At 36.1% G+C, this 16,637-nt stretch overlaps 1 protein-coding gene across 7 annotated transcripts in view; it reads right to left on the bottom strand.

The window, feature by feature from the left end:
- RBMS3 (RNA binding motif single stranded interacting protein 3) overlaps window positions 1-16,637 on the bottom strand; it is a 675,854-nt gene that overhangs the window by 479,006 nt on the left and 180,211 nt on the right. For all 7 annotated transcript variants that reach the window (XM_076005926.1, XM_076005939.1, XM_076005925.1 and 4 more), the window contains one exon: window positions 6,840-6,898. In XM_076005926.1, the coding sequence (XP_075862041.1) occupies window positions 6,840-6,898 (59 nt within the window). The remainder of the gene's footprint in view (window positions 1-6,839; window positions 6,899-16,637) is intronic.

The raw sequence follows: 16,637 nt of genomic DNA, 5'->3' as shown, positions 1-16,637 counted from the left end.
AACACTGTTGAAAAACATGCCGCTATGTGACTCCAAAAACATAAGTACCTATATGTTTTACACTTATTTCAAAGACTACTCAAAGTTAACACAGAATAATAATAAAATAGCATTTATTATTTAAATAAATATTTAATATCTAAAATATTTAATATACTGACATTGGAAATAATGACTTTGGAAGAATAATTTTTGGCAAAGGATGTATCTATAGCTGTAGTTTTCTGGTTGTGTGTAAAGAACAAATGAAGACCATTTACAATCACAGTTGATATTCTTTCCAAATTCTAAGGCCATAAAAATTGGCATTTTTCTCAAAAGAGGCCCACAGTGAAAATTCTACGTTAAGGGTACCTATTGGACAATTCTGAGTAAGCATGATACTGCACTGACTGAGAGTACCAAAGTTTCTACATAAATTAACCTTTTCTGAAATGAAAACAAAAGCCAATATCAATACCAAATGAAGCAAACATGAAGCAAACATCTAAGTTTCTTTGTTGATCACCTGTAAAATTTATAAGTGGTAAAATTTATACCAGAATAGATTAGAGAAAATTCACAAAATACATTTAGGGAAATATCACACACTTTATGTTCCAAAGCAACTTGTAGTTGTCTACAAGTGTTTTATCTTTTATTTTATTTATTTATTTATTTATTTTGTAACCTAATTCTATTATTTGAAAATTAAATAAATATGTGCTTTTCAGGCCATTTTTCTCCTCATGAGCTTTTTGCTCAATAGACTGTGAGCCCACCTGGTGGAAGTGCCTATTCCTCTCAAAATGTAATCTTCAGACTCATAAATTTCACAGAACATTTATTTTAGTTTGTACTGCTTTCAGAAAATAAAGATACTAGAAAAGAGGCTTTCCATGGTGTTGGTTTCTTCCTTTGCTTGCTTTCTCTCCATGTGGATCAGTTCAGAATAGGTTTGCTATCTACCAGAATTAAATAGTTCCACTTACACATACACATTTCATCCCTGGTGTGTGACAGTGTCACTTGTTAGGAATGATCCAGAGGTAGCAGCTACCTAATACTCTGTAATGATTCCATCTAAACCTATGACAAAATATAATATCCACTCCCCCTCCAGGTTCATGGGGTTTAATACAAAAAGCTGCAATTCTCTCAAATACTATATAAATATTCCTGGTGAGTGTGTAAGGGAGAAAACTAAAAAAATGAAATCAATTAATTCTAAATTGATCCAAATGCATGGCCTAGTATTTATTCACCCAGAAATACTCTTATAAAATGTGTAACATGGCTATGAATCTAGAACTGCTAAGGGTTTTAGTCCAATAACAAAGTCACACTCACCCTCTGAAACAATCTACATGGGCTCTATCCCTCTGTATAAAATGAGAGTAATATGCAGAATTATTTCTCTTACTGAAGAAATAATTTATTTCACTTCAGAAAGAATAAATGATATCCTTCATGGATGATTTCAGAACTTTTGGATACTAGCCTTCAACTTTGATTTTGAGAGCCCAGTGAAATGTCAAAGGTAACTTAAGCTTCCATAAATATAATTCAACCAGCCTGTGATAACAAAGGCAGAAGAGAGTATTTTGAATTCACTTCTAAAGTGAGCTGGTATGTTTGGCACACTCTAACTACTCTAATATCCTATGGCTAATAGGCATGGAAACTTTCTATGGAATATCCATTACTCATTCCCTCTAAACACACAGCCTGTCAGAAAAATGGTGGCGAGGGTGGAGGGTGGGAGAAAAGGGAAGCCAACTTAAAAAGCAGGAAAAAGCATTGACAAGAAATTCATTTAAGATTTACACCTTGGTTTCAAAAGCTTCTTTCATTTAATTTTCCCTGACCTTTTAAATTAGCAAATACACTAGACCCAGGAGGAAGACACACAAGAAAACAAAACGAAACAAAACAAAAAATGCATTGCAAATCTCTGTGACTCACACAATAGCATTTATTTCGTCCTTGTGTTTGAATATCTGAATGAACTGTGGTCTGTGTTTCATTACTCCCCATCTGGAGCTGTTGCCCGCTTTGTTCAGCAATTTCTGGTCATTTTGGCTTGATGGTGACTGTTTTGTTTTATGTTGCCACATTATACAGAATGAAAGCTGCTGCAGTCACCACCCAAGAAAGAATAATCTTGAAAACGAGAAGTTCCGTTGAAAGTTACTGATGGCCCCTTCCAGAATAACAAAATGAGTGTGTGCATCTTGGGGCTGACTACTGTCCCTAACTAGGTGTGTGTGGGATGCAGGAGAAAACAAAAGCCTTTCTTTTAGGTGCTAAAATAGAATTAGATTCTGTTGGTTTAATACATCAAAGTTAATTTCGATACCTTTTCTTTTCATCTCGAATGAGACTAGGGCAAGGACTTTCTCATACTTTGCTAAACATTAACTTGCACATAATATGCTGCATGTGTAACAGCTTATGAGAAACTGAATTCATATCATTTCTTTAAAAAGAAAAATAAATAAATTCTTGACTTCATAATATTTGGTTTTAATTGCATAGCCTTCATCTGGAGGCAAAGTTGCAAATGATTCAACAGCAAGTGTCTCAGGTAAGACCAAGTCCAATTTGTGCTCTCTAATGACAGTCTCAATGCTCTTAGTTATTTTTCTTGAAAAGCAACCTCATGCATTCTGTTGCATCATTCCTTAAGAAAGCAATGGTCAAAAAGAACTCAATTTCTGCCTATTATTTTAAAAAGCAAAGCACGGGATTCTCTTCTAATTCTTTGCTATTTTCATCTGACATTATTTTACAAAAACTAAGAAACAGATAGTCACGAGTTACTCAGGTTTCACAGAAAAAAACCAACAAAATTTAAACATAATTGATACCAGTTCAACTTTTCCAAGAGCTGTATTGTTTTTTTGTTTGTTTGTGCCTGAAAAGACAACAGAACAGATTTGGAGAAATGCTAAGATAATAATAAATCACCTATAATCTTACCACCTTAAGACAAATATTTTTGTTTTGCGTACTACATTGCCAGTATTTTACATATTGTGACATGAGGCATGGTCAAACATTTTCCATGTATTAACTCTTTTCATCATCACAACACCCTGTGACTGAGGCTCTATTATTAGAACCATTTTATAGATGGGAAAACTAAGGCACAGCAAGGCTGAGTAATTTACCATAGGTCACAAAGCTACTAAGTGAACAAGTAGTGTTTAAACCAGGCAGTTTGGCTGTATCACAATCATAACCATACTGACTCTCAAATATTTACATAGCTCCATATTTAGTGTATACATTATTTTATGTGCTTCTATATTGATTTAAGTTATTATAATAAACATTTTTCAAGGTTTGACATAGTCTAGCCTTTATGACTACCAATTTAATAGCTACATAACAGTTGTATATGCTCCATAAGCTAGAATCCGGATGTTCCCTATATTTTTTCCTAGTATAGAGAATGAGAATGCTCAGAATTATGCATATATACATATTTTAAAAATATATTTGAATAAAATATTTGGGACAATGTTCTCAGTGTAATAACTACTATCAACAATATGCCCTTTATTGCTCTTTCCACACTGACTCTTCCAATTTAGCATGGTAGTAATGAAGAATGGATAAACCAGCATTGGATGGCCTGCATGTTACAATGTTAGCTACTTGAGTAGATATAAACTATCACTGCAGATTGCTTTAATTTGCATGTTTCCGATCATTACCGAAGGTACTCTGAGGACACTAGTATCCCTTGTAGCTCTCTCAAGTTTCAGTTTGTTGTGTTTTTTTCTTTCACATCCCCCCTCCCACTGGACCTGCAAGTAGGGAGTCCTCCTTGTTCCTTTCTCAGTATGGTTTCTCCCCTACCTAAAAGTTGCAATTTAGAATGTCACATCATCAAATTGAGTAACCAACTAATCTTCATTTTCACCCCAGTATCATTCCTAGTTATTTCTCCACAAATATCCTTTGGATTGGTCACTTTTCCTAATACTACTCCCGCTTCATTTCTTGGCAATTCCAATAAATATGTAGACGCTTGTTTTAATACTCTGTCTTGTTAGTTGTGTAAACTTCCTGATGACCTCACAACTCTCTCCCAACCTCAACATCTTGCTCCCTTGGTTGTCATTAACAATTATACACAATTTTCCATAAATGTAATTGTCTCTTCCTAATTGGATCTACTCATAACTATTTCAAGGTCCATATTCCTGAAAGGAGATACTATAAATAAGACTGAGTATATTATTAAAACAGTATTTTCCTTAAGAAAGCATGACACTGATAGTAGTATATTTCTGATCATGACTGCTTACTTTTAGGGCACCTCCCCCATGATGTGCTTAATAAAGGCTGTGATTCAGAGTCACCATTGCTAACCACAGGCTGTAAATGCTGAGGCCAAAGCAAGGCACCTGGAGGCTTTTATAAGCATATAACTGCCAACTGGACATGTGATCACCCTCCCTTCTTTACATTATCCTCAAGTCAAAAGGTCTAACTCCTGACCTCCTATAGAGTGCCTTTAGCTTTCCTTCTATTAGTGATTTTGGTAGGTTGTTCCACAGTCCCTTTTTCCCTCCCTCCCTCCTTTACTTCATTCTTTCCTTCCTTCCTTCTTTCCTCCCCTTATTCTCCCCTTCTCTTACTCCTTTTCTTACTTACATATTTATTGGTGCTTAATATATTCAAACAAGGAGTCTCCAAACTATTTTTAAATTCATATCACCATGAATAAAAATATTTTGGAGCAGCAAGCCCAATATTTACATACGTATTTAAAATGTATGTATTTGTGACATTGTACTAATATATATTATAAAAGAGTCACAGAAAGTTGATATAAAAACAAAGAGAGATGACAGTTTTAATATATTCTTCTATTGTTCCCAATAAACAGTCTTGTATCTCTCTGCACATATCCCACTTTGGAGATAAGTATTCTATGGTATACGGGCCCAGTTTTCATCAGTTTTAGAAATCTCTCTGCAGAGATAGAAAATTAAATAAGCCATTGCATAAACAAAACACAGGTAGTTCTGTTAGGAGTTGAAGTAATCACAGTACAATTTGTCCAGATCTGTACACTCTCACCTCTCTTTGACTTCGCCCACATGGATACCATGCCAGGGCTTCTAAACTCAGCATGTCCAACATGTAATTTATCATCTTCTCCCTGAAACATACTACTACTACTTCTGGACTTCTTCATCAGCAAATGGCACAGCCATCTTCCCCAGTCATGAAGGCTCGACTTCATCTCATACATAACAAATTCTACCTCTAAAAATGCTCATGGTGATCCCATTTCTATTACCTTAATATTAATAGCCAGGGTGACTTTTTTTCTAATTTTCCTCTTGAACTATAGCTTTAAAATCTACATTTGTTTTCTGCTTCCACTGTCTCCCCTTGTAATTCATTTTCACTCACTTTTGCCAAAATAGCCTTTCTAAAACATATATAATTATATTGTGTCTGCTCAAAAACTATTAAGAGGTCCATGTTGCATACAGAATTAAGTTCAAAATATTCAAGGTATCATTTAAAAGAGACTCCAAAATCTTGATTCCTTTTTTCTCTCCACCAATATTCTTACTGGTCATTTTTCTATTCTAGCTACATGGATGAAGTCCATTACATTCTGAAATTCTTTCTCCTGAACATCAGCATGTCCTAAGCCCATTCATTCTGCTCTGCCTTTATAAATTTCATTCCCCAAAAAGGAATCTCCATAGTTTCCTCTAACAGTAGTTTGCGGATACTTCTGTTTTAGGTATTTCTGTTATACTCTCATATATATTAGGGTGAGATATTCAATCCTAATAAGGATATTATAATTAGTTTCTTTTCTTTCTTGGTTTCTTTTCAACTAGAAATTGAACTATTAGGTGGCAGAAACCATGTCTTATTAGTCTTTGTCTCATACTATGTGCTGCATTTCTGAGTTTATGGGAAACATGGAATGCATTTATTTTTTAACTGCTGGATTGAATCTGATGACCATTACCCAAACAGGTTAAGAGATACATATGATTTTCTGAGTGTTCTTTCTTAAAACTTTTGCACTTTCTATTTGTATGTGAAATAGGGGCAGTATTTAAAATGATCTTGGCTCTACCACACTTCTTGATTTCAGTAGTACAACAAAAACTGGATTAGAAAAACAACAAATAACATATGTTACAAGAAGCGTTCCAATTTTCCAGTAAGAACTGAGTCATGCAAGAGAGAACATATAGATTTTACAAATAATTTAACACAACTTTTAAAAGACCATGGGATTCCCAGACATGACGAAACATGAGCCACAGATATAGTCAAATGGCTTCAGAAATATTTCCAGGGGGGGGGAAATGCCTGACTTAATAAGATACCAACTCTGAAATCCCGTGAGATTCTTATAGCTGAAGCTTACATACAATGGGCTCATCAGTAAATTCATTCCTAGTCAACCAATGTTGCTAAAGCTTTAAAGAACAGAGAAATTAAAACCTGTTTTGCATGGGGAAGTTTTCCCCAGAGTTCCTCATTTTTATATAGGAAATCAATTTGCATCACTGATGATATCATTCAAATCAGACAACCCAGAGTTGTTAGGAGGTAATTTAGTTTTATGCTGAAGCAATTTGATACTTGTTCTGATTTGTGATTTTCATTTTGTTTGTTAATGGAAAAAATTAATGAGCAATGTTACTAGAAATACAACCATTCAAAGCATCAGTGTTATTAAAGAGGTTTGCCATATACTATACATTGTGATCACTGTGCAGCTGGTGCCTGGACCTCTGTGAAGGAGGATCGATCAATGAAACAGCGTAGGCAAGAGCTCAGGGTACAGATGCCCTTACACATACCTTTGCACTGATTTGTGTTTTTGTCAAGAATTGCCTTTGTGGATACAATTTTTCCATACCTGAAAGAGAGAGAGAAAAAAATCCATGTTATTGTAACCCCATGAAGACGCTTAAAATACTCTAATGAACACCAGGGCACACACAACTGAGCATGGATAAACCAAGAAAACAAGCTCTGAATTCCCATTTCACACCTGAATGATCTCTTTTCACCAGTTCTTTATACCTCAGGAATGTGTTTCCCTATGTAAGCACTGGGTTGAGGCTTCAAATATAAACCTGTCAGGCTGTCATAGGTGGCCACAAGGAGATTGCATGTGATTGTGATCACAGTAAAAATTGCACCCTGTGGATTCACAGAAGAAAGTGTGGACCTTGGCTCCGGCCTGAACACAGGGTTTGCATCCAGCTCTTACTCTTACCTAGTGTTACGACTTGGAAAAGTTCAACTTGACTTCTCCAAACAACAGTTTTTTTTCCATCTGTAAAAATGAGAAGCTATGTATATCAAATTTTCTGGTTCAATCAACTTTCATGCCTTTGAGAATTCAGATACTGTATTAGGCTCCAGGAGCAATGTGGTATAGCAGTTAAAAGAATATATACTGTGACACCAAACCGCCATGGCTCAAATACTAATTCAGGCTGGGTGTGCATGGTTGGCTAAGTCAGTCTTATGTTTTTGCATCATATCATCATCTATACTGATATAAATATATTTGTTTAAAAACAATTTAGGTTATTATTTATTTATAATGTCAGTATGTTTATAAATATATAAAATGATAACACTGTCTTCCTTATAACATTGTCAGCCCTCATTTTTGTGAGGGTTAAAGGGGGTTTATCTAGGATGCTGAGGACAGTGACTGACGCAGAGTAAGTGCTCATTAAATGTTATTAATAGCTCTTATTCAAGTTCCTCTCTTCCTGTTATCTGCTACATAAAAATGTCTCCAGTCCTTGGCATTCTCTGAGGTAGATGAGAAGTGGAAGGGCATGAAGATTCTTTCCCAAATAACAGCTTCAAACATGACTACTCAGACTGTCAAAATCTTCCACTAAGAAATTTGTCAGGTAAATTTATTTGCTAAAAGATAATTTACATTATTATTTTTAATATTAGAAACTTCATTAACTATGTTGTCATGTATTTATTTACACAAATACAAGTTCAAAGCATTTTGTTTATTTAGCATTATCAAAATGTCTATTATCATACAAGTTCACTCCCTCTATGAACTTCCAAACCTCTCCTTCCCATGCCCCCCAAAATATTTTCTTTCAAGCTCTATTATATTTCATCCCAAGAGTTTTTCTGTTGAGAAAATAACCAGTAAAATGATATCATAGTTAAACAGTCTCTTCACTAGACAGTGATTAATGGTAACCACAATTGGAACCATTAACTAGCTGTAATGTTTACTAGATTGGGGCTATTTAGGCAAATAAATATTTGCAAAATTATATGTACCTTAGGGTATTAAGAAAAAGACAAGAAAGGGAAATATTGCTGAAACTGTTTTTCCACACAAAACACCAATAATACAGTATGTGAGAGGTAACAACAGACATAGAAAAGGAATTTAGAACATTTATAACCATCACACATCAAGCATATAAAGGCTTATATCAAAAATCCTTCTTAATTAGTTTCTAAAGCTGCACTTAAAATTTTTATGTTAAGTATCTTCTAAATTAAAATTTAGCTCTGTCTTTTTTTTTTTTTTTCCAAGAAAGGGTCTCACTCTGTCACAAGGGCTAGAGTGCAATGGCATCATCATAGTTCACCACAACCTTACACACCTGGGCTCAAGCAATCCTCCTGCCTCAGCCTCCTGAGTAGCTGGGACTATCAGTACCAGGCTAATTTTTCTTTTCTTTTTTTTTTTTTTGAGACAGAGTCTCAATTGTTGCCCAGGCTAGAGTGAGTGCCGTGGCGTCAGCCTAGCTCACAGCAACCTCAAACTCCTGGGCTCAAGTAATCCTGCTGCCTCAGCCTCCCGAGTAGCTGGGACTACAGGCATGCGCCACCATGCCTGGCTAATTTTATATATATATTAGTTGGCCAATTAATTTCTTTCTATTTATAGTAGAGACGGGGTCTCACTCTTGCTCAGGCTGGTTTCGAACTCCTGACCTCGAGCAATCCGCCCGCCTCAGCCTCCCAGAGTGCTAGGATTACAGGCGTGAGAAATTTTTCTATTTTTGTAGAGACAGGGTCTTTCTCCTGCTCAGGCTGGTCTTGAACTCCTGATTTCAAGCCATCCTCCTGCCTCAGTCTCCCAGAGTGCTAGGATTATAGGCCTGAGCTACCATGCCCAGCCTAGCTCTGTCTTTTAAAGATCAAATTAAAAATTACTGTATCTCATAGTGCATTACATTTCATAATTGGACTGTTATCCTATGGTGTGCATATTGTCCTATTATAGCAATATTATTATACAAGGATATCCTCTACTTTATTAAATATAGTATATGTAAAAAAAAAAAGGCTATCATTTTTTACAGCAAAAAAAAGTATTTTGGCAAGCTATGTTTTTCTAAAAAAAATACTTTATTTCCCAGAAAGTATTACAATATTACTAAAAATGGAAAATCACACACATACCCCCCCCACCCAAAAAAAGCAAACTGTGCTATTTCCTGATTTCTCTATTCATAATTACACTCTAGGCAAGACTTTTCAATAGTACAGAGTCACAAAACAATGGAACATAACTCAGGGTACTTGACACAGCCTCTACTCTGACTGAAGTTATAGGAATTTCATTCTTTGGCTCAGTTACAACACTCTGCATTAACAATTATTTTGCAAGGCTAGAATATGCTTTAAACAACAAGAGAAGGTACTTAATGGGCCACTGGTTACAGCTCATGTCTGAACTCACAAGATGACAAACAGGTACTTTCCGCATGACTAGTGCTGCATTCTTCATGATCTGCAAAGTCAACAACGGCTATAGGTAAATAAAGTTTAGACTGTTTTTCTAAAGACCTAAACCACCATAAACGCAATAGCCACCAATACAATATACTTGTGAAGAATTATATTAATTTGCCTTCCTGATATTTGAATCAAAGTACATTAATTGACTAGAATAAAAACTTCTATATAGACTAAAATGGCATATTTTTTTTTGCACATTTTGAAGACAGATTTCTGAGGTAAAAGGTATTCCTAGATGTATATTGCCTCAGTTACTTCCTCTTCCTCTTCTTAGGGTTCAGATCAAGACCTTTAAGTCTTCCTAAAGTTTTTCTTCAACTATGCCACCCACTAGTGGAAAGCAAAATCTAATAGTAAAGAAAAATATGTGACCAAATTGCTAAATAATGCCTGGAAATAGACACCTGAGAACTGGTCCCATGTGCTTCCTGGCTCCTAAAGCTTTCAGACAAATCCAATTCACTTCTCTATCCTTTCATTTCCTACAGCTAGAAGAGATAAAATACTATGCACAGTCAACTTCCTTGGGGATTTGAACTTCTTGGGGGAAACAAATAAATGAAATAAATACATTTTATACTGTAATTCTTTCCATGTGGGCCTTCTCTAGCCAATGTGAGAAACCGCTAATACAGCATTGCTGAGATACATTTTGGAAAAAAAGTATGTAACTGCATATCATATCTACATATTCTCCAACTATCCCAAGTGCTCATACGTTTTCCAAATACAGCCAGGTCTCAAAGAACATGTTCTTTATATTCTAAGAGTACACTATAAAAGAGTAGCTCTTCTACAAATAACTACCCACTTATATTTTTTAGTTTTCATAACTGAATTTTATTAATTCATATGCTGTCTATTAACTCTAAAATACTTTTACCCTAGCTTGTCAATACAAGTTTTACATTTAATTTTTAAAAGAAATAACCAGTTCTTTTCTGGCATTTATTTTTAGTCTTAAACAGCATCTGAGTCAAACTTTATTTGTTGATACACTTGATTATTTCACATACAAGCCTAATTTAAACTAATGGCATCTTTTATTTTTGAAAGTTGAAGAGAAAATAGAGCTATTATGGGTGTACTCTTCATAAATTATGAAGACATCAAATTGGTGGGATCTTTCTATAAAGAATTTATTTTTAAACCCTTTTGCTGAATCACCCACTGTGTATATTAATTCAAAAAATACAGGCAGAGACTGAAAATAGTCTCCGCAGTCAATTAACTCTCAGCTAACTCATTTTTCACATGCCTTCTATATTGATACCAGACTAGGAAAAGGTATCACATTTATTTAATGCATGAAACATTATCCTTTTAGCAAATGTGGTTGTTTGCCTACTCCTAGATGGCTCATTCATTCTTTGGCATTTGGGGATGTTAATGGGGCATATGTGTAGTTTTAGGGGGCCAGTTGGAATGTGGTGGGGCTATCTCTCTGATGGAAGACATCAGCCAGGTTTCATCTACAAGTCCACAACTCATTAATATTCTGAAACATTAACAAGTTCAAGGTACAGACAAGGGGTCAAAGCCTTGCACAACTGTTGTTGGCTGAATTGTGCCTTCCCCCAATTAATATTAATATATAGACTTTGTTATCCCCACCACCTCAGAATGTGACTGTCTTTGGACATAGGTCCTTCATAGAGGTAATAAAGGTAGAAGGTCATATGGGTGGGCCCCAATCCAATATGGCTGGTGAACTTATAGGAAGAGAGAGGCACACCGGTAAGATGAGTTGAAGGCATAGGGGGAAGATGGCCATCTACAAGCAAAAGAGGAAGGTCTCTGAGGCAGCAACCTTGACAACACCTTGATTTCATACTTCCAGCCTCCAGAACTGTGATAAAATAAATTTTTATTAAGCCACCCAGTCTGTGGTACTTTGTTCTGGCAGCCCTAGCAAACTAATACAATAATTTCTCCAAGCCCTCTGAGCTTTGGAAAATGAAACAGAGGTGAGATGATTCAGCTGATAATACTCTTTTTTAAATGCTCAACAATTTTGATTTTGCACTTGGCCCTTCCAAGCCATCACCTAAGACCTCCAAGCTCTTTCTCATCCAACATTTGTGTACGATAACAGAGGCCAAGAAGTATCACAGTGTTACACAGAGCAGATAACTAATAATCTAGAACCTAGTCTTTGGCCATATAGTCTGGGTACTCTTTCTTTCCCCTCAGAGATAAACACTTTAATCATGGACCCACATGAAGTAAATTTCATAAGTCAGTTGTACAAACCAAAATGTCTTTATTAACATACAATTTGTAACACCTTACAAAGAACACAAAATAAGAGTCTCTAGCTGGGAAAATTAGAGAAAAGATTTTAGAAGAGGAAGCGTTTGATGAAAGGGCAACATTTTGACAAACAGAAATGATATTTATTCTTCTTAGGAATAAAAAAAACAATCCCCCTTTCCCCCCAAAAGATAGTGTCTTTTTTCAGGCCAGTGTATTGCTATTTAGCAAATTACTATTTTCATGCTACAAACAGTTTCACCAGAATCCTAGGGCTACAAAGCAGCATTTAAAATTTGATACACTCTAAGAAAATAGTTCTTGAACATTAATGTGCACCAGAATCTCCTGGAGGGCTTTTTAACACAGATTGCTGGGCCCCACCCCAGATACTCTGACTCAGCAGATATGAGTGGGCCCGGAGAATTTGCATTTCTAACAAGATCCCAGGTGAGTCTGATACTGCTGATAGTGCTTTCAGAACCACTGCTCCAAAACTAATATACAACAGCAAAGCACATGATTTGTTATTTTCAAGACTCCAGAGAATAAGGTGTTTTCTACAGACATGAAGAGATACTTTCAAAACTGCAGACATTTTTTTTTATTCAAATAATACTCCACATTGTAAAAGGTGGACTGTATATTTTTTTCAGGGTTTTTGCCTAACGACATTCTTCCTTTGGTCAATATGTTAACAGTAACAACTTACAACTCAAGTGTAACTCTTTGACATTCTTTTTCAGAGACCTTCTAGAAACTAAGTCCAAAGAAAACATGGACAATGTCAGTGACTTTCTTCCTTCACCTGAAATCACTAGTTGCTAATTTGTAGTTTGATTGAATTAGAGTGTTAATCTAGTGAGAAAATTGGCAAGCAGATAATGATTAGTAACTGGTTGGTGCGCTAACTGGTTCTTAAATTAGTAATGGATGTGAACCTGGAATAAATATAGCACAAAATATGCATACTTTCAACTTCTGGAAGCAAAAGAAATCACTAAATTGCTAGTTCTTAGAGTTAGTAACTATTGAGTTATATTTTAGGATATATACTTGGGTTATGTAGTTTGAGTATGCAGCCTGCCATCTTAGCAAAAGTTTGTAAGAACAGGATTTCCATGCAAACATGGTTGCGAATCACATCATCTGGGTACTTTCTACAACTGATCCCAGCACATTACAACATGTTTAACATCCTTTAATATTTGGTCAGCTAATGTGGAAAGAGAATGAGTTTAGAATCAATTAATATAGTCTTGAATCTGAGCTCTACCACAAATTTCACCTGGGGCAAATTACTCAATCCCTCAGCACATGTTTTAGTACTATCATGGCTTTTCATTTATACTTCAGGTCAATTCACAGTTTCTTCTTCACTCACTCAGTCTCCTGGCAATACCTAACTACTTGCTCAGCCTGATCTCTAGGCTCAGCCACTTCAGTGCTATCTCCACTATTTTCCCAGAAGCCTTTGCCTCCTAACCTTTCCACCGCGATCCACTGCTCTACTCAGTACCCCAGCTCTACCCTCTTCTCTGTTTTCTCATTTCCCAGCCATCAGCCAAGAAAGTCATTGTACCTGTTCAACCACATCTTGACCTCGGCATTTCTTGGTTCTCACTGTTGGCAACTTCTTATTAATTCACGCATGGTTGATTGTGAATAGTATCCCACTCCCAGAGCCATTTTGTCTCCTACAACCCAATCCTGTAGTATCAATTCTCAAGGTCCTCTGTAGGTGACGTTTAGGTTTTGGAGGTTTTAAATGCCTCTCAGGAATTCTTGCGCCTCCCCTTTAAAGCCTTTCTTACCTTCATCCGAATGTGTTTTATTTAGTTGGCACTCACTTTTATAACACTTCCTATAGGCCAGCCCATTTTCTAAGCTCTCTACATATATCAACTCATGTTAATCATCACGACGACCCCATGAGGTAGTCATCGCTTTAGCTGCATTTTACAGATGAAGTCACTAAGCCAGGGACATGGTAAATAATTATCTCAAGGTCATATGACTAGAAAGTAGCAAAAGCAGTATCCAATCTCAGGCAGTCTGACTTCAGAGCACAGGCTCTGCCAACACGGAAATATGAGTATGTTGCCTCTCAGCTCTAGTGCCACTTGCCACCCCTCCTGTTTAGAAAAGAAAGCCACTGCCTCTCCTTTTCTCCCTAGTTAGTATCCTGTGATGCTAACATTATCCCTGTGATGCTATGCCCTGTTCCTCTACATATCACCTCTATGTTCTGAAATGTATATGTTTTTCCCAATGCCAGGCCTCTTTCCCCTCTTCCTGCTCTTACACATTTGCTAATCCTTCTCTTGTATACACTGGCTGTCATCAGGTTTCTCTCTTTTCATTCACTGCCAGACTCTTCTTGAATGATTGCTCTACTCATGCTACTCCTTTCTTTCCATCATCCGAACACTGACTTCTATCTATTGGAACAATACTCTGAAAAGTAACCAGTAACTTCCTAAGAAGTAAAATAATCAATTATCCTTAGCCTTGACATCTTGCCTCCATTTGATCTACTGAGTACCTTCCTATTGAAATATTCTTCCCCTGGGTTCCATGCATCACCCTGAACTAGTTATTATCTTTTTATTTTTGCAGACACTTCTTTATCTCCATCACATGCCCCCTTTCCTCTTCCAGGTTCTGAAAGGTGCAGGTACAGTAAGCTCAATCCTCTGTCAACTTGAGTTTTGGTGCTACAATATCCATGAGACTGATAATTCTCAAAAGTTGGCAGGCATGAGAATCAGCTGATGGTTTCTTATAAGCCTGGGACCCCAACATCAGAGTTTCTGATTCAGATTATCTGGTATTGGGCACAGGAGCTGAACCAAGCACCATACTATAAGAACCGCTATATTAGAAATTTCCTGTATTACCATGCTCTGAATTCCCATTTCTTTGTGTTTCCCTCTCATCTTTTCTTCTCTAGATCTACATTAACCCGCAAACCTCAGTCCTGAATCTCCAGTTGGAGTTATTAGGTTATTTCCCCTTGAATGTTGGTCACCTCAAATGACACAGCAGATTTGAATTCACCATCTTCCCCTTTATTCCATCTCTGAAAACATTTCTAAGGCAGAAGCCAATTAAGTAGTGAAGTGGGTATAGGGTGGAGACTATGCTGACCTTGAGAATTCAAGCTTCAACCACAGGGACACCAGCTTATCAGCTCCAGCCACTGTTACAAGTAAGGAACCAGCATTGCCAGGACTTCTGATTTTTTTTTTTTTTTTTGAAAGAAAACTTGAATCTTGATTTTTAGGCAAAATTTTACAAGTTTTCAAAGTCAGCTCAGAGATTTTATAAAACAATATGAAGGCCAAATAAAACAGATATTCCAAGTCAACTGGGCCTGTGAGCTTGGCTTTGCTGTCTTTCCGTTTCCCCTTTTCTTTCTACATAATATAGTTCCTTGAAAGCTAAACTGCATGTTCTGACTTCCTTGGCCACCAGTTATTTCTTTCAAATCTGAATATCTGCTATGCTCCCAGCCTATATAAAGTTACCCAGCATTTTATTTATTTTTCTATTTTATGATGTTGTCTGTTTGTTCCCCGTGAGATTGTCTCTTCAACTAGACCTGCACTTTAGCGGGGCCAAAATAACCTTTTATTTTGCTCTTATCGTTCCCAAAATATCTAGGATGGAGCTTGATGCATAACAAAACTCCAAGAAAATATTTTAATTTTTCAAGAAATTTTATGGACCTGGCAATTTTTTCCAGATCAGAAAAAGATTTGAATTCACCATCTAGTGATTGGACTACATGTCTACATACACATGTTATGTACATACCATTAATTGAGCACCTGCTAAGTGACAGAGTACATTTAGATCTTTTATTTAAAATTCTTACGCATATCTAATAAATTGATGTTACTATTTTCATCTTTTTAAAGATGAAAAAAATCAAGTTAGGTATGTTAAGCTACTTGCCCAAGTTCACAAAGCTTTTAAGTTACATTGCTCAAATTTAAATTCAGGTCCATTTGGCTGCAAAATCCCTATTTTTTTCTTTGATTTCACACCATCCCTATGCATAATGAACAAGCCCACATAAAAGTCAGCCCTCTGGACAGTCAAAAGGCCACAAAACCATTTGTGAGTTTTTGCAATTCTTGGACATAATTAGTCCCCTAAAGTGTGAAAAATTATCAACATTCTTTGGAAATAATATAGCTGGACATTCACCACTGATTGCAAGAACTCATGTCTAAAGCAACTCATTCTGTAAAGAAGCTATGGCTTCATAATATGTAGCACTTTCTAATACAACTGTATATCTAACATCAACTGAATGTGTAATGAAAAACATAGCTTCACAGCATAATTTACATTTAGTATTTGGGGAAGACATCAAATCTTTTTCTGAAAATCCTGATATCATCTACAGTCTCTATAGTATTAAGAAAAAACTCCACTAAATCTCCAACATATGTAACCATTTTCAGAACAACATTTGAGCAGAGTGGAACTCAGCTCTTTATAGGACATTTGGTGCTGTCATCTGAATGTCTGCATTCCGACATTCAAATTTGTAAGTTGAAACCCAATTACTATCATGATACTAT

The sequence above is a fragment of the Microcebus murinus genome, chromosome 1 (genome assembly GCF_040939455.1).
Source record: "Microcebus murinus isolate Inina chromosome 1, M.murinus_Inina_mat1.0, whole genome shotgun sequence".
Classification (NCBI taxonomy): domain Eukaryota; kingdom Metazoa; phylum Chordata; class Mammalia; order Primates; family Cheirogaleidae; genus Microcebus; species Microcebus murinus.
Note: the sequence above shows the minus strand (reverse complement) of the source record. Positions and strands in the feature narration are given on the sequence as shown.